General features: G+C 44.1%; 1 protein-coding gene across 1 annotated transcript in view; it reads right to left on the minus strand.

The window, feature by feature from the left end:
- Window positions 1-18891, minus strand: part of MCPH1 (microcephalin 1) — a 229828-nt gene extending 210937 nt beyond the window's left edge. The window contains 3 exon segments of the mRNA XM_073798651.1: window positions 14026-14144; window positions 17349-17440; window positions 18477-18891. Coding sequence (XP_073654752.1) covers window positions 14026-14144; window positions 17349-17440; window positions 18477-18516 — 251 coding nt within the window. The 5' untranslated portion in view covers window positions 18517-18891.
- Between the last annotated feature and the right edge of the window lie 202 nt (window positions 18892-19093).

A 19093-nucleotide genomic window follows, 5' to 3' on the forward strand; every position in this document is an offset into this window, starting at 1 on the left:
CCACTCAACTGTACACTGGCTGAATTTTATCCCAAAAAACTGCTACAAAAAATAAAAAACCACATGAATACCACTACACAGCCACTAGAAAAGCTAAAATTAAAGACTGACAAACTGCAAGTGCTGGTGAAGACTCGTGCCCTGATCGTAGGAACGTAAAGTGACACAACCGCCTTGGAAAACAGTGTGGGTAACGACCCAGGAGCATGAAGATATACAAGGTCACACACACGACTGTTCATGGAACTTTACTGGTAACAACCAAACATTGAAAACTACCCAAACGTCCATTAACAGGTGAATGGGTAAACAAACTGGTATATCCATGCACTAGAATACTATTCTGCTATAAAAGAAATGAAATTATTGACGGGGGGACGATGGATAAATCATGGATAAATCTCAACATGGATAAATCTCAAAGACATCACGTTAAACGAAAGAAGCCAGGCACAACCTAACACATGCCGGATGAGTGAGCTTACAGGAGACGCTGGAACAGGCAAAGCTGATCAATACTGACGGACCAGGTGATCGGGGAGTGTGCTGGCGGGGGCGGCGGGCAGGGGGGAAGCCGACAACAAAGGGACACAAAGGAACCCCTGGGGTGATGAAAATGCTCAGTGTTTTGACTGTGATGGTGGTAGCATGGGTATGTACCTTTGTCAAAGTTCAGTGAACTATATACTTAAAATGGAAATATTTCATCTCATGAAAATCATTTTTATAAAGTTGATTTTTAAAAAACCAACTAATCACCGAAGCCTGTAGGAAGCCTACAATTAAGAGCTGGGCAGAATTATGGATCTAATGAAAAGAGATGAGAAACGGGCAGCAAGGATGGAGAAGACCAGGAGAGAGGTTTCTTAAGGATGCCTCTTTTTAAAAAAAAACCCCTTTGATTTTACCAATTTCTGCCTCAAGCAGTGTTTACCAGCTCCCCCCGCTCGGGAGAAATGTCACCCATTTTCCACTGTTATAAGCAACAAAGTAGCCAAAAAGGGGTGGCTGGAAGCACCCGGATAGAAGACTCGGATGGGAAGACCTGGGATCATCCCATCATCACCGAGACGACGGGAAAGTTACAACCGGCAGCGTCATGAGGCTCAGTCAGCTCCCAAGAAGCCTCACTCCAGCCTGGTGGGGAAGCAGTGCCTTTCCCCCCACTGAACGACCGAGGAAACTGAGGCTCACACAAGACCATCTGCCCGAGTTTACAGAACCACCGGTCTCCTCTACTAGTCAGTAACCTGGAAAGGCTCGCCCCATCGGGCTGGAGGTGTGCCTGACCCCAGACTCCCGACCACCCGCCCCCATGGGGGAGGATGGAGCCTGGCGTGGACATACTCCCTGAACCCACTCGGTTGAACGTCGGTCCTTCCACGATACAAACGTAACGTGCGCCGACACGCAGAGGAAGATATTGAAGCCTCTACCTCGAAACCACGTTTATCAGGCACTCAATCAAAATCTACTGAATAAACAGAAAAAGCTCACCAGCTGCATTTCTGCTTTTCTTCAGAAATGTACAGTGATGACATCATCCCCCCATCTAGTGGTTAAGAAGAGAAGAGTTTCAAGAGATGCCCCTAAAAGCAGGACGAGCCTTCCGCCTCTGTTTTGTGGCTGCCACTCTCAGAGCCCTGGGCTCAGCCCAGCACGTGGGCCCTGCCCTGGGAAGTCCTGCCTGGGATCCGGGGCCGAGCGGTGGGACCTGCGGCACTGCCCGCCCTGCCTGCTCGGGACCCCGACGCCCGTCCCACCCTCAGGACCAGCCACCTCAAGCCCGGTCAGTAAGTAATTCAGCACAAGGGTCTTAAGGCCCAGCAGAAGGGCAGGGCGCTAAGGGGAGACGAAACACCGGGACTACGGGAATGGCAACTTTGAGGGGGCGCCAGGCTCCAAGCACACAGTCCTGACAGAGGGTTCAGGTCTCGTCCCCACCCCTACCAGCAGCGCAGGGGAGAAGGCGAGGGGTCACAGAAGTTCGGGGAGCAGCGCTGCGGGCAGAGCACCGACTGCCGACGGCGCACGCGGGGAGCAGCCGGCCCGGTGGGCGCCAGAGCCCGTGGCCTGGATCTGCGCTCCAGGCTGCTTGCTGAAAAGCGATCAGAGGAGAGGCAGGATTTGACAAGGCCGTAAGGGGAGAAAAGAAGTTTAAGACCTGGATTCGAGGGAGGGGCACTGGAGGGGAAACGCTGGAGCAGAGCACCGAGCAGCGCCGGCGGCGCCCAGGAGCTAGCGAAGGGTCCAGGTGCGCGTCCCTGGGGCGCCTGCGCGACGCGCACTGCAGCAGCAGCTCGGCCCCCGGCCCGCCCCGCTGCGCCCGCCCGGCCAGGTCCCGGTCCTCTCCCAGGAGGGGGCACGTCACTATGCCCACCGCTGCTCACCGATCTTCAAATGAGAGCGTGTGCATGCCGGGGAGACATGAACGCCTTCTGAACAGGAACTAGAAGGACGGGGAGAGCTTGCGGCTAGAAACTTTCCCAGCCCCACCCCCGCTAGGTTCCTCCTGAGGACTGCCTTGAGGCCTCGGTTCCCGAAGGCCCGCTGCTCTCCACGCGCAGCCCCGACTGCCCAGGCCACGCTGACCCCCGCGGCCCCTCCGCCAGGAGCCCCCGGACGCCCACCCCGGGGCCTTTGGATTTGCCGGTAAAAGGCCGATCACCTCCATCCTGAACCGTATCAGAGAACATGCTGGGGAAATAAAAACCCCTGGCACAAAGTAGGGACAATTTATGTGACTGGTGTGATGACCCGCCTTAATTTGTCAAATCCCAGTACACGTGCCTTGGTCTATCACAAATACTTCTGTCAACAGTGAAATAAGGCTTTAAAGCAAAGTATCCTGGCCAGGGCTGAAGTGCAGACCCCTGTCGAGTGGGGTGGGCACAACTGCCTTCTCCGCCTGCCAAGTGCTGCGTCAAATGCGGCGCAGACCAGGGGGCACCCAGGACAGCAGAGCACATGTCTCGTGCTCAAGTGGCCTTTCCCCCGCATGTGTCAAACAGCAAAACCGCTTCGCAGTGCCATGTCATGAGCTGGCGGGAAAGGCGTCTTTGGGCTGGAATCGCAGGTATCCGTGGGAACTCACTGACTCGCTATACGTGGATGGCTGCAGAAACAAATGCGTGGCCCAGATACAGGTGCATCTCACCAACTCTGCCCCCAAGAAGGCGTGGGACCAGCACCCCTTGGCAACGAGCATGCCTACCACCCAGAGTTTGGACTCAAGTACTATTTTTCCACTGAAAGGAACCAGGGCTCCTTGGAGAAAAGGCTGCATGCAGGGCTGGGAAAGAGAAAGTACAAGCTGAGCCTGGACTAAATTGTGCCAGAAGAGAAAAGAAGTGTTCAGGGAATGATGGAGAAATGATAAAATAATGACAATGACAAAAGTCAACTTGAACGGGCTACCACTGGCCAATGGAGGACAATTCAAACCTTAAAAGGAACAATGATAGTAATGGATTATAACCCACTGGATAAAGTACAGACACACACAGTGTGATGAGGGAGTTATTTACAGAGTGTGAAAGTCCCTCCGTCAAAAGCCACACTGACTAATTGCCAAAGGGGCATATTCACCCCAGTGGAGCGGCCTGGAAGGCACCACCACCACAGAGAGGAAACACCCATCACCAGTCCCAGGTCATCCCTGCAAGACACAGAACGTGGATCATCTCACCAGGAAACACCGGACACTCCCCGACTCAGTCCCATTCGTAGCCTTCAACAGCATCAAAGGCAGGAAAGCCGAAGACAGGCCGAGGAAGGGCTCCACGGGGAGAAAGACGGGGAGATGCAACAACCAGACACAACGTGGGCTTCTGGGGTGGAGTCGACGGCTGTCAGGTGTGTGACTTGAACAGCCGGTGAGATCAGCGTGGATGGCCGCATTGTGGTTGTGCAAGGAAACATGCTTGTGTGTAGGAAGCACTAAAGGCAGGTGTGAGGGGCGGACTCTCAAACACGTACGGATGTCGCCTGAGAACTGTGTCCCCAGTTATCTGTTTCTCTGTGACTGTTTAAAAAATGTAACTTCAACAACCTTCTCCAACTGAACTTAGAGGTGATGGTCAAGCTGACCTTCATTCCTTTCACCTTTATTTCTTCTCCCTTCAATATGGAAATGTGTGTCCAAAGGAAACATCAGAATTTTATCAACTGTAGTTACAGCTGTCTGCTCTTAGAAAGAACACACCCAGAAATAACCCAACAAAACGGGATTCTAGTGACACCTAGTGACCTTATGTATTTCATGAAAGTTCACATCCTCAGTGGAAAACACGAGCAATAGTCTGCACAGGCAGTTAACGAAAGAAGAACGGATACATGACACAAAAAATAAAGGTCAGCTTGGCTGTTACCTCCAAGTTCTGTCAAAGGAAGTTCAAGCTCACTAAAAATCAAGGCAATGCAAATGAAATCAACTTTATCATTTCACCTGCCAAGTAGGAAAGATTAAAAGTCTGATAACTCACACTGCTAGAAAGAAAGGAATTTGGCACATTCTTTCCAGAATGTAACTTGACAGCATCTATCAAAAGCTTAACTATGTAAGCCGTCTGAACCCAAAAGTCCATTTTTGGAATTTAAACCTATGGAAAGACTTATACCTCTGCAAGAAAGTAATGTACACAAAGGTTCAATGTTGCTCTATTTCTGATTGGAAAGAAAAAGAAGAAAGAAATGGAAAACTTCATACTCATTAATAGGAGATAGGTTACATAAATTACTGGGTATCTATTACAAAAGACCAATATGTGTTTTAAAAATCAAGATACACCTCTACGTAAAAACATGGAAAAATGTTCTCTCTGATACTGTTAACTAAAAAAGCATATGTGCGTTCCATGAAAAAAAAAAAAACCTACTTATTTACTTGGATGTATATATATAAATGTGAGTGTATACATGCACGATTACACATTTTTTATATGCTCAGTAAAAAACAATCTGAAACTATATACTCCAAATTCTCAATGGTAGGTTTCCCCCAACTGAGGGGAGTGCTGGAAGATAAGGCATAAGGTAGATTAAGTAGGGATTTTTCACTTTAAAAATAGCACACATTTAAATATATTTAATTCAAAAGAAAGTTTGTTTTCAAGATAGCAGAAGGAAATCTAAAAATCAGTAATTAATTGTATATAATAGTTAAAATCTGATTGTGTTACAACAAACAATAATAATAAACAAGAAAGAAAAGAATTTGTATTAAAAATGTGATTAAATTCACTTTTAAAGAGACCTTAGGAGATTGCCTTCGGGTACAGTTACAGTTATTTTGTAGTTTCTACGAGCCCCTTGAGCTAAGCAGTGGCAGAGATGAGAAAGGGGGTAAAGAGGAAGGAAATTAGGGAACAGACCAGCAAAGGAACAGGATAGCAGGAGAAAAACTGTTGGTGAGAGGTCCCATGTCAGGACTGGCTGGAGGCCTCACTTCAGGACAGGAGTGCCCAGCTGTCAGGTTACATGTTCGCCCAAGCTTCTCCATTAACTTCAAGCTTTCAGTAAAGGTCTATTTTTCTGTACCCACGTATCCATACAACCTTTTACTTGTAGCTCTGATATCTCCTCTGTTCATCAGTTGTTGGGACAAATACTTCCTGAGCACCTACTATGTGTTAGGTGCTTAGTGGAAACACAACTACAGAAGACGACAAACACGGAGGTCGTGCGTACAGTTTACTTCATAATGGAAAGACCAAAATGCATGATTTGGTAGGTAGACAGACACACAAATGAACGAATAAGTTATACCAGCACAAAAGAGAGTAACAAAGGGGGCTCTACTATAGATGGGAGGACACAGAGAGCACTTCAGGGAAGGTGACCCTGAAATGGGACACATATGAAGGAGCTGAGGCCAAAACAGGGTGAAGCAGGAGGAGAAGGAAGCAGAGTCAAAATGGTTGAAATAAAAAGCAGGTAAAGGAGGACCAACATACATATAATTTAAGCCCTTGAAGAAAAAAAGCAAAGCAATGGAACAGAGTAATACTTAAATCATCCAAGAAAAATTTTCAGAAATAAAGACCTGAATCTCTTGAAAAGGCCAATCTAGAATTAGAATGATCAACTGGATCAATTAGAGACACAGTAAGAAAAGACCATTAAACTTTAAAAGAAAAAAAACAAATCCTTACAGCCCCCAAGCAGAAAGAATAATTTACAAGAAGAAAAAAATTAGACTGGCACCAGATGCTTCAAAAAGAACATACTAAGTTCCACTGTATTTATTCCTAACAAACCAAATCTCCCACAAATAAATACACCATAAACTATAAGCCACACATTCTGGAAATACCAAAAAAAACCCTCCAACTACCAGAAGACTTTGGAGGCTAGGGAAAAACAAAAACAAGCAAATTTTGAAAGGAAGCAAAACAAAAAATCTGGGGCTTTACCACAGTTTCTGGGGCTTTACCCTGAAGTAAAACATGACAGTTTCTATGGCAGTGGTAGTGATGGGCAGCTGCTGTCTTGGCCAAAGGAACTGGAGATAAAGAGCCCGGGCAGCTAAGGCCACCAGGAAATGATGCAAGGATCCAGGAAGCAAAAAACCAGAGAAGGGGCACCTCAGATTCTGAGCATGAAGTCCAAGTCCCTGGCTGACCCCTGATCTAGTGTCCATGGGGCAAACAAATATGCCTGCAGCTAAGGCTTGAACGGAACAAATCCAAGCAATGCCCAGCACAGGCTGTAAAATGACAGTGCACAGGTTACAGCTAAACAATTCAACTGCTTTTGCTAAAACAAAGTCAATACCCTTTGGCGTAACAGAAGAGAAACCAGACTCTATATAACATTTACAATGCCCAAAATACAACCCAAAGTTGTTTTACGGAAGAGTCAGGAAAATGTGACACATTCTCAAGGAAAAAACAATCAACAGCCACCAACCTCAAGATGCTGAAACGACCAGACAAGGAATGGCTATAACTATCCTCCACCAGGGAATGGAAGATACGCTTTTAATGAAAGACAGAGAAAGCAAAGACAGGAAATCTCAGCTGAAAAACAAAACATATAAACACAAAAAAGAACCAAGTGGAAATGTCAAAACTGAAAAATATCTGAAATACATTTAATTAATGGACTTAATAACAGAATGGAATTGATGGAAAAAAGAGTCAGTGAAATTGAAGAAAGATCAACTTGGAGAGAAAAAAGATGACTGAAAAACAATAAACAAAAACCAGGGCATTAGGGACAAGTGGGAAAATGTCAAAAATTTTATCACACAGGAGGGACTGGCAAACCATGGCCTGCAGGCCACCCGGCCCACCACAACGTTTTATAATAAAGTTTTACTGCAACACAGCCACACCCATTTGTTTGTTCTTCTCCAGGGTTCTTTCCACACCAGGGCCTGCAGGGAGCAGCTGAATAAAGACTATGCGGCCCACAAAGCCTAAAATATTTACTATCTGCCCCTTTACAGAAAAACTTGGCCAATTCCTGATATGCAGCTAGAGTAGTACCAGAAAAACAGGCAGGGAAGATATTTGAAGAAACAACGGCCCAAACTAATCATGTTTTTAGAAAAAAAATGTATAACCTCATACATTAAAAAACGTAGCAACATCTTAACAGAATAAGTTAAAAAGCACCACACTTAGACACTGAAACTTCTGAAAACCAAAGATAAGGAGAAAAACTTGAAAGAAGCCAGAGATAAAGGACACATTACTTACAACGCAGAAATTATTTAAAAGACTACAGGCTTCTCATGAGCTACCAGAGGACAGAAGACTCTGGGAAAACACCTTTAAGCAGTTGGGGGAAAAAAAAAACAAAAACAACTGTCACCCTGGAATTCTATATCCATTGAGAATACTATTCACTAAATGATGATGGAATAAGGACATTTTCAGATGGAGAAAACCATGGAAATCTACTGTCATCTGATTAAAAGAAATGCTAGACTGCCAGAACTGAAGGGAGAAATAAACAATTTAACAGTAACATTTGGAGACTTCAATACCCCAATTAGTAACGGATAGAAACGGGACTTCCCTGGTGGCGCAGTGGTTAAGAATCCGCCTGCCAAGGCAGGGGACACGGGCCTGAGCCCTGGTCAGGGAAGATCACACAGGCGCGAAGCAACTAAGCCCGTGCGTCACAACTACTGAGCCTGCGCTCTAGAGCCCACGAGCCACAACTACTGAAGCCCACGCGCCTAGAGCCCATGCTCTGCAACAAGAGAAGCCACCACAATGAGAAGCCTGTGCACCGCAATGAAGAGTAGCCCCCGCTCGCTGCAACTAGAGAAAGGCCACGTGCAGCAACGAAGACCTAATGAAGCCAAAAATAAATAAATAAATTAATTAAAAAAAATAGAACTAAACAGATCAAGAAACAAACAAGAAACTTAGAGAAAGCCCGCGTGCAGCAACGAAGACCTAATGAAGCCAAAAATAAATAAATAAATATACTTTTTAAAAAAATAGCACTAAACAGATCAAGAAACAAACAAGAAACTTAGAAAACAGTATAAACCAACTAGATCTAACAGACATCTATATATGGAACATTCCATCCACAACAACAGAATGAATACACATTCTTATCAAGTACACATACAACATTCTCTGGGCCAGATCAAATGTTAGGGCATAAAAACAAGTCTCAACTACTTTAAAAAAAAAGAACTGAAATAATATAAAATATGTTTTCTACCCATAACAGAATGAAATTAGATACCAAAAACAGAATGAACTTTGGAAGGCTCACAAATATGTAGAAATTAAACAAGAAGCTACAAAATAACGAATGGGTCAAAGAAGAAATCACAAGAAAAAATGGTAAATACTGTGAAATAATTGAAAACAAAAATATAATATACCAAATTTCAAGAGATGCAGCTAGAGCAGTGCTTCGAAGGAAATTTATAACTATAAACACATATTAAAAAAGACTAAAGATTTCAAATGAATAATCTAATGCTCTACCTAAAGAACTAAGAGCAAACTGAACCCAAAACAAGCAGAAAGAAGGAAATAATAATTATAGTGGAAATTAAAAACGTACAGAAAAACAATGGAGAAACATCAACAAACCAAATGTTGGTTCTTTGACATGATCAGTGAAATTGACAAGCCTTTAGCTTAGACTGATCAAGACAAAAATAAGTGATTACTAAAATCAAGAATGACTTTGGTTTTTTTTTAAGGTCACTACTGACCTTATCAAAATAAAAAGGATTATTACAGAATACTACAAACGAGTACATGCCAACAAATTAGACAACCTAGATGAAGTGAACACATCCTAGAAAGACACAAACTACTCAAACTGACTCAAGAAATAGAAAATGTGAATAAACCTATAACAAGAGATTGAATTAGTAATCAATAACCTTCCCACAAAAACAAGCCCAGGTCCTGATGGCTTCACTGAAGTTCTACCAAATGCTTGAAGAATTAACATCAATTCTTACAAACTTCAAAAGACAGAAGAACACATCCCAACTCATTCTATGATGCCAATACTGCCTGACACCAAAACCAAAAAAAGTCATCACAAGTACTGACCAATATCCCTTATGAATACAGATGCAAAAATAAAAGTATTAGCAAATTGATCCAGCAATTAAAAACAAATGTATACAACATAACCAAGCAGGATTTATCCAAGGAATGCAAGATTGGTTCACCATATAAAATCAATCAATCTAATACACCACATTAATGGAATGAATGAAAAAAACCCCACATGAATATTTCAATAATTGCAGAAAAAGAATTTGACAAAATCCAACATCCTTTAATGATAAACAAACAAACCGAAACAAACAAAAAAAAACTAAGAATAGAAGGAAACTTCCTCAACCTGACAAAGGGCATCTATAAAAAAAAAAAATCCAAAGTTAACATCTCACTTAATAAAGAAACACAGAAAGCTTTTCTCCGAAGACTGGGAGCAAGACAAGGATGGTTACTCTCACCACTTCTATCCAACATCGTGCTGGAGATTAGGGTCAGGGCAATTAGAAAAGAAAAGGAAATACACGGCATCCAGATTGGAAAGGAAGAAGTAAAGCTATCTCTATATACAGATTACACAACACTGTATACAGAAAATCCCAAGGAAATCACAAAAACACTTTGAGCTAATAAACAAGTTCAGAAAACTTGCAGAATACAAGATCAACATACAAAAGTCAGTTACATGTCTATATTTTAACAACTAAACAGTGAAACAATTCCATTTATAATAGCATCAAAAAGAAAAAAAAATGAATAAATTTAACCTAAGAGGTGTAAGGTTTGCACCCTGAAAACTACAAGGCATCACTGAAAGATATTAGACAGCCAAAAAAATGAAAACACATCCAATGGCCATGGATTGCAAGATTAAATACTGTTAAGATGGCAATACCTACCTAATTAAAGACTCAATGCAATCTTTATCAAATATTAGTTGCCCTTTGCTTCTCCCTGAAGTTGAAGCTAATCCTAAAATTCATACAGAAATGCAAGGGAATTGGAAGAGGCAACCAATCTTGAAAAATCAAAATTGGAGGAGTCACACTTCCCAACTTCAAAGCTTACGGTAAAGCTACAGGAATCAAGACTGTGGTGCTGGCCTAAAGATACACACAGATCAATGAAACAGAATTGAGAATCCAGATATAAACCCATGTATCTATGGTCAATTAATTTTCAGCAAGGGTACCAAGACAATTGAATGGGCAAAGAACAGTCTATTCAACAAACAGTGCTGGGAAAACTGGACAACCACATGCAAAACAGTGAAGGTGAAGCCTTACCTCACACCATGTGCAAAAATTAACTCAAGTATAACTGCAGACCTAAATGTAAGGATAAAACTATAAAACTGAGAAGAAAGCATAGGTGTACATCTTTACATCCTGGGATTAGGCAATGATTTCTAGGCTGTGACATTTAAAACACAAGCAACAAAAGAAAAAAATAGACACAATGGACTTAAGAAAAATTTTAAAACTTCTGTGCTTCAAAGGATATCAACAAGAAAGTGAAAAAATAACCCACAGAAAGGGAGAAAATGTTTGTAAATATTGTATCTGATAAGGGTATTATATCCAGGATAAAGAGCTCTTACAACTCAACAAGAAAAATAACCCAATTTAAAAAAGATGGACGAAGTATTTGAATAGACATTTCTCCAGATATACAAAAAGCCAGTAAAACCACGAGAAGCGGCTCAACATCTCTGCTCATTAAGGAAATACAATTCAAAACTACAGTGAGATACCACTTCACATTCACGACAACGCCTGTAAACATGAAAGAGGGATAAAAACCCTCATATGTTACTGGTGGGAATGTAAAATGATGCATCCGATCCAAAAAGTAGTCTGGCAGCTCCTCAAAAAGCTAAACAAGCAGTGTCCATGCGACTCATCAATTTCATTCCTAGGTGCATATATACCCAAGAGGATTGAAAGTATATATTCACACAAAAACGTGTACACAAATGTTCATAGCAGCATTGCTCTCAATAGCTAAAAAGTGCAAATAACCCAAAGGTCCACCTGCTGAAGATAAGCAAAACATGGTCCATCCTTATAATGCAGCCACTCAAAGGAATAAAGTACTGACACAGGCTACAACATGAATGAACCTCTAAAACATATGCCAAGTGAAAGAAGCTGAACATAAAAAGCCACATATCGTACGATTACACTTACATGAAATGTCCAGAATAAGCAAATTCAGAGAGACAAAGCGCAGATTAGTGGTTGCCAGGGGGTGGGGCTAAGGGGACAGTGGGGAGTGACTGCTAATGGCTAAGGAGCTTATTTTGGAGTGACACAAATGTTCCTGAACTAGGCAGTGGTAACTGCTACAAATCTTTGTGAACAGAATATATTAGAAACCACTGAACTATACACTCAAAGGGTGAGTTTTATGGTATGTGGACTTTATCTTAATTAAAAAAAAGAAGAAATACCAAACATAATTCACACTGAAAGGAAATAAGACCAGAGGACACTCAGATCCTCAGAAATGAAGAGCAAGCATAAATACACAGATAAATATGAGAGAATTTTTTCTCTTAGTTTACTTAAAATACAGACAACTGCTGAAAGCACAGTGACAACACTGTCCTGTGAGCTTGTAATGCATATAGATGTGATACATATGACAACAGTGACACAAAGGATGGCAGGGCAGAATTACCAGGTTTCTATATTTTATATGAAGTGGTACAATATTAAATCTAAGTAGACTCAGAAGTTAAGGATCCATTTTGTAATCCCTAAAGCAATCACTAAAAATAAAAAAGAGAATGGAAAGAGTTTTAGTTCAAAAACTAACAGATCAAATAATCCAAAGTAGGGAAGGAAAAGGGAAGAAAGGAACAAATATATTTCCCGCCTTTGCTCGAAAGGCCAAGAAGCCGTGATACTCCCTGGCCGCGAGCCCACCAGCATCACATCTTAGTCTCTGATACTATTCCCCACTCAAAGGAATCACGGTCTTTGCAGAAATGGCTGGCGCCAAGGCTGGGGTAGAGCAGGTACAAGGTGTCAGATGGGACACGTCACAGTGACACAAGAATCAGCTGAAGGGGCTCCCTCTACCCAAACCTGAACCATCTGAGCACCAAACAGACAGGAATGAACTACAAGCCACTGAAGACTACAGGAACCCAGCAGTTGACACTAATCGGTTAACCAATCAGCGTGGGAGAAGAGCACGCTCTTTACTATGGTACACAGCTGGGCACAGCCGGGGGAAACAGGAGGAAGTGCTGAACTTGGAAAAGAGTCGTCTTGTAAGATTCAGAGTTAAGGTTGGTTCAGGCAAGAGTCATCACCGACGCTACACCTGGGGGGTAGGGGGAGCAGAATGTCTGCATGATCTTAAATTGCCTTTCCACAGGTAGCTTATCAGTCTCAAGGGAAACAACAGCCATTACACAGTGGAAAAGCAGCAAACACCTTGCCAGGTGACCAAAATTAAGATGCGGATGAACACTGCAGGTCTCTGGGTAGGCACACCTCACTCATGGAGCCTTCTGGGTGGGAAACCATAACCTGGGTCTAAACACGGGGCACAGGTCACATCCAAAATGAAGAACATCTCATTTTAAACAAAAGGGTGAGGCTGGAGTTTTCAAAACTGCCTAGGCCACAGAAGATAAAGAAATGGAATCGATGGCCATGCCTTACTGTTAAAGTTTTTTAAATTAATAGCCTTTATTCTTCTAGAGCAGCTTTCACATCAACAGCCAAAGTCTATGCCTTCCTTATATTTTACATCACTGCTTTCATGTAAACTCACTCTAGTTTTCTAGAAAAGCAGCAGTATGCTTCCTTTACATCTGGATTTCAGGGAACTCGATTTATATCATCTGAAACCCCACTACTTCTGACCTCAACCTCCTCCTAAGCTTCCTCTTGACCACTCCTGTATGGGCTCAATTGTGTCCCTCAAGTTCACATGAAGTCCTAACCCCCCAGTACCATAGGACGTGACTGTAGTTGGAAATGGGGCCTTTAAAGAGACAGTGAAGGTTAAATGAGTCACTGGGGTGGGCCCTAACCCAGTGGGACTCGTGTCCTTATAAGAAGAGATGAGGGCAAAGAAACACGCAAACCAGGTGAAGACACAGAAATAAGATGGCCATCAGCAAGCCAAGGGGAGGCCTCATAAGAAACCAACCCTGTGGACACCTTCATCTTGGACTCCTAGCCTCCAGAACGGTGAGAAATAAATTTCTGCTGTTTAAGTCTGCAGTCTGTGGTATTCTGTTACAGCTGCCCTAGCAGACTAACACAATCTGCTTCCTTATTTTTTCCTGAGTACACCACACATACCCCGTTCTCAGGGCCTCTGGGCAGGCTAGGAGTTATACCACACCCATCTTGCGACTCAGGAAACTGAGGATGTTAAAAGACCCTAGTAAGAGGCAGAGAAAAGATGGCAATCAAACTTTATCTGGTTCTGTGATTCATGCAAAATACCTCCACACTCTACCAATACTAGATAACTTAAGGGTAAAAAAACAAAAGAAACGACTTACTTTTCAACCCAGAGCACTGAGACGAGCTTCACCCCTCTCTTCTGTGCTTTGGCCCAGGTGCTCTGGTACCCGTCTTTGAACACAACGTGAGTTACTTGTTTGTTGAAAGTTTTTGAAACCTGCAGACAAAATGCAGAAAACGAAAGTTAAAGTACTGTTATACTATTTGCACAGTTTCTTAAGTACAAGCCAGTGTCACTCCTGTGACACTGCATTTGCAAAAAAATAAGCAACAAAATAATTAGCAAAGAGTATCAAAGTATAAAAAGGATAATACATTCCTACCACTTGAGTTTATTCCAGGACTGCAAAGTTGGTTAACAACAAAAAGTCAATCATTATTATTTACTACATTAACAAAGTAAAAGAGAAAAATCACAACCACCTCAATATATGCCAAAAACGCATTAAAGTTAAAAAGTTTATTCATGAGGAAAATTCATAGTAAATTAGGATCTGAAAGTTGGTACAAAACTGCATGATGGGAAATGCTAAAAGCTTTCCATTGAGAAGAGGATCCAGATGAGGATGCCTGGTATCTCCATTCTATTCAACTGGCCCCAGCCAGTGCAGGATGGCAAGAAAAGGAAATAAAAAGTGTTAGGATTAGAAAGAACAAAAATAAAACAGTCCTTTGCACGTAAGGTTCAATTGTGCACACTGTTAACACCCCCAAAACGCCACAGAATTCATAAATGAGTTTGTGAGAAACTCACTGAGAAAACTTACCGTTTTCTGGACACAAGGTGATTATGAAAAAATGAACTATTTCTATATAACAGTGGCAGTTAGAAAAAAGAATTCAAAAGATACCATTTATGACAGCATCAAAAACAACCGGAGAAAATTATAAAACATTACTGAAAAAAAAGAAACCCAAATCAACAAAGGCATACATCATGTTCATGGGTTAGAAGATTCCATTTTATAAAAATGTCAGTTCTCTCCGTACTAGTCTGTTGTTATCAATCCAATACCAATCAAAATCCCAAAAAAGCTTTATGTTGTAAACGGATAAACTGACTCTAAAATGTATTTGGAAAGGCAAAAGGCTAAGAATAGCCAGGACACCTTGAAGAACAAGGGGAAGACTTATGAAGAGTTATGATAAAGAGTAATTAAGACAGGGTGGTTTGTCGTGAGAACAGACTATATGGACACAGAAACATGGTTACCTGACTGATGACAAAGGTGTTACTGTGTAGCCTGGCTAAAGGACAGTCTTTTCAATCAGGAGTGTTGAGATGAATGACCACCCACATGGGAAAAAATGAAACTACTTCACACCATACGCAAAAATTTAAATCTAAATGTGAAAGGCAAAATGATAAAGCTTCTGGAAAATAACAGAGGAGAAAAATCCTCATAACCTCGGTGGAGAAACAAATTTTCTAAAACAAGATACACACACAAAAGCTCACCATAGAGAATAAACTACTTTACAATTATCATCAAAAGACACCGTTAAGAAGGTGAAAAGGCAAGCCACAGAGTGACAGAAAATATTGCAATTCACATGGCTGACAAAAGGGTCAACGGAGAAATACAGAGAATGCTTACAAATCAAGAAGAAAAAGAAAAACCCAATGGAAATATGAGCTGGAGACTTGAACAGGGTTTTCAAAGTAAATATGTGAAGATGTACAGGAAAATGCAAATTTAAACCAGCATGCTATGCCCAGAAATGCACCGGGATGACTGAAGGTAAAGACAGACCTAACCAAGCAGACACAGCAGCGGAGCTTTTATATGCTGGCAGAATGATAAACTGATTCAACCACTGCAGAAAAATGCTAGGAAATCACTGATAGTTTTCTCAGATGTGACAACAGTCTTCCATCACACAGCAGTGTCCTTGCTCTTAAAGATGCAGACGAAATGTACTTAGGGGCAAATTATGCTACCTGCAACCTACTTCCAAATAGCTGAGGAAAAAATACACATATAAACATACTGTTTAGAAAGACAAGAGTCAAAGCAAGTATGTAAAGATGTTGATTGCTGGATCTATGTTCACTGCACTATTCTTTCAATTTTTCTATTTGAAAATTTTCTAAATAAAGGCGAAAAAAAAAAGATTCAAGAGATCTAAGACCTTAATACTACGCTCAAAAGCCATTTTGCCAATTCCTGTGTTCCACGGCTTTTTTTCTCAGCCACAATAACACATGTAGCCCAAGTCTGCAGTCGGTATCATCAGGTGGAAACTCTCCCGGATTCCTACCTTCCAGTGTCAGAAAAAAGGTGTCTTCTCAGGTTCACAAGCAAGCCCCGCCCTGCATTCTGGCTGTCCTCCACCCTAATCTGCTCTTGGCCTTTACATCCAGTCTCGTCAGGGCAGGGACCAGGGTGAGTCAAAGGAAATTCGGGAGCACACACGCTCTGCCTGACGGTGAATGCCGCCTTGCAGTTTCCCTGATGTCCTTGCTTCACCCTAATCCCTGCCCTGCTACCATATTAATCTCCCCCTTCGCCAGCCTATCGGCCACCCTCCCCCAAATCCCAACGTCCACACACACACACACACAAATAAACTCTGTTCACAGCTGAACTCACTCAGAGAGCGTCTGCCTTCACCATCTCCATTCCTCGGGTCTCCATGATTCCCGGGCTAATTTCCACCCGCTTCACCCAGTTCCCTGAAAACTGCGATACGCCCAACACTGACCTTAACAGTTCTCAAGCCTGAATACTTCCCAATCTTAACTTTTCTTAAGATTCTATAGTGTTTTAAAATTCCATCTTTGAAGCCCGTCCCTCCTCCAACTTCCAGGCTTGTCTTCTGGATTCTCCTGGCATCCTTCTCCGCCTGGTTCCATGGCTCCCACTGCCAGCCCTTGAAATACTAAACAGGCTCCATCTGCAGCACTTTTCATGCTAACCACCTGGGTCGTCACCACACCAGTGGCTTCACCTGACCCTTAAGGCCTTGACGCCTAAACCACTATCTCTAGCCCTGAAAATCTCAAGCTCCGGATCTGTACATCCAAATGTCTATCAGATACTTCCAGTATACCCCAAATCCACAACGTTTCCCTTAAAGAGCAGTTCCTTTTCCTGTATCCCGCACTTTCATCAACAGCATGAGGCAGCCAATGGCAGGACCAATATTTTTATCCTCAAGCTCTCCTCTCCCATCACGTACAAGCCCAACTGTTCTCAATTCTTCATACCATGGCTTTCTTCCTCCTCCTGCCATTTGCCCACTGTCTTCTTTGTCCTTCGTGTTCTAAGTCAAAACTCTCAAAATAAGAAAATGCAAGTAGATCTCCGTATGTTTCAGAGGGCTGTCAGATGCGGCACTGGTAAAATGAATTTCCTACCTTTGCCCCCATGTCCGCAAGTTGATTTGTAAATGTCTTTGAATAATTTTCTGTTCCACTGGCTGACCACACTTCTACATACGCCACAACATCTGAAAATAAACAGATACTAGTGTGAAATATATCTGATATTCCAGCATACCTCGCCCAAGGATTTCGATATTTTTCTCTTGTTCTATTTACATTCAAATGTAAGTTTTACATTTCTTCTGTTAAAAGCCTATTCAAAATAATATTAGTGCTATTAGAGTTTTTAAAATTTCAAGGGGAAAACAACTTTACCCATACACACGTCACCGTTTACATTCTCAACTGGATGGTCTTCCCAAATTCCTAAAACCAAAGCCTAACTTCTTCTAGTGCAAGAGCCTGTTTTCTGTAAAGAACCAGAGAGCAAACACCTGAGGCTCTGAGGGCCGTACAGCCACTCAACTTCATGGCTGTCGCACAAAAGCAGCCAAAGACAACACATTAATGGGCAAGCATAGCTGTGTTCCAACAAAACTTTATGAACAAGGCAGTCTGGGTTTGATATAATTTTCATCTGTCCTCCCGTCTTCTGCTCCCCCGCCCCCAGCCATGTAAAAAAGGCAAAAAGCCGCCTTCACTCGCAAGCCCTACATAAAACAAGCAGCAGGCAGGATCCAAGGGGCAGGGAGCGTAGTTGACTCGCGCCGCTCCGACCCTGACGCTCTCCAGGTGTGCCTGGAGGCGGTGATTGCTCACTCAGCGGCCGAGACGCCAACACTGACAGATGCACGCGAGGGGCGCTACCCTTTCTCCCCCCCCGATATCACTACTGCCCTCCCCCCAAACCCACCTGGCCAAAGACGCCAGAACCCAGAAAACGGTGAAAATCAAATCCACCCACGTCTCCCACCCCGCCGCGCGTCCGCACCGCCGGCCCCACCGGACCGAACCCACGTGGGGCGAGCCCGGCACTGAGCTCGGAGACACACCCCACCCCACACGGGTGGTCCCGGCGCCGAGGCCGGGGACAGCCCCCCAGCCCCCGGGCCGACTTCCGGGAGGGCCGGGCTGCGGGCCCCGCGCGTCCCGCGAGCCCGGTCCCAGCGCCTCCCGACCCCGGCACCCGTCCTTAAGCCGGCTCGACCCCCACCCGCTCACCTTTCAGGACGGGGCCCCCGAGGGTTTCGGGGGCCGCCATGAGGGGCGGCGGGGAGCTCGCCGCTGCTGAGCCGCGAGCCTGACGGAGCGGCGGCACTGAGCATGCGCAGCGCGGGCGCGCGCCGCTCAGCTCCTGCTGCGCGGAAATCCGTTGCTCCGCGTTTTCTAAACCGCCGATGGAAGGCCGCGGTGGGGGAAATAAGGCCCACCCTCGCGAGAAGTGGAGACAGGCTCTTCTCGCCCAGACTCACATCCCCCGCAGGTCTACACTGCGGGTCAGGTCACGCGCGGGGACCCCGGGCCTCCGATATCCGCACGGGGCCCCGGATCTTCGATTCCCGCCGCGCGGGGGGGGGGGGGGGGTGCCTGTTGCCTGGCCGCCTCCTCGAGCTCTGCGGCCCGCAAATCCCGGAGCGGATAAATCCTGGCGGGAGTGGGCGAGCCCGACTCTCAGGAGCAGCCCAGCCGCCTGCCGCTCTGCCTCCGGGTTTCAAACCTCCCGCCCGCTCCCCTGCAAGCCCCGCCCCCCCGAGGGCTGCGCGCATGCGCCCCGCGGGGAGACTGTCCCAGCCCCCAGCTTCCTGGCGGTGACGTTTAGGAAGGGGAAGGTCTTGCCC

This window comes from Tursiops truncatus, chromosome 21 (genome assembly GCF_011762595.2).
Source record: "Tursiops truncatus isolate mTurTru1 chromosome 21, mTurTru1.mat.Y, whole genome shotgun sequence".
NCBI classification, from domain to species: domain Eukaryota; kingdom Metazoa; phylum Chordata; class Mammalia; order Artiodactyla; family Delphinidae; genus Tursiops; species Tursiops truncatus.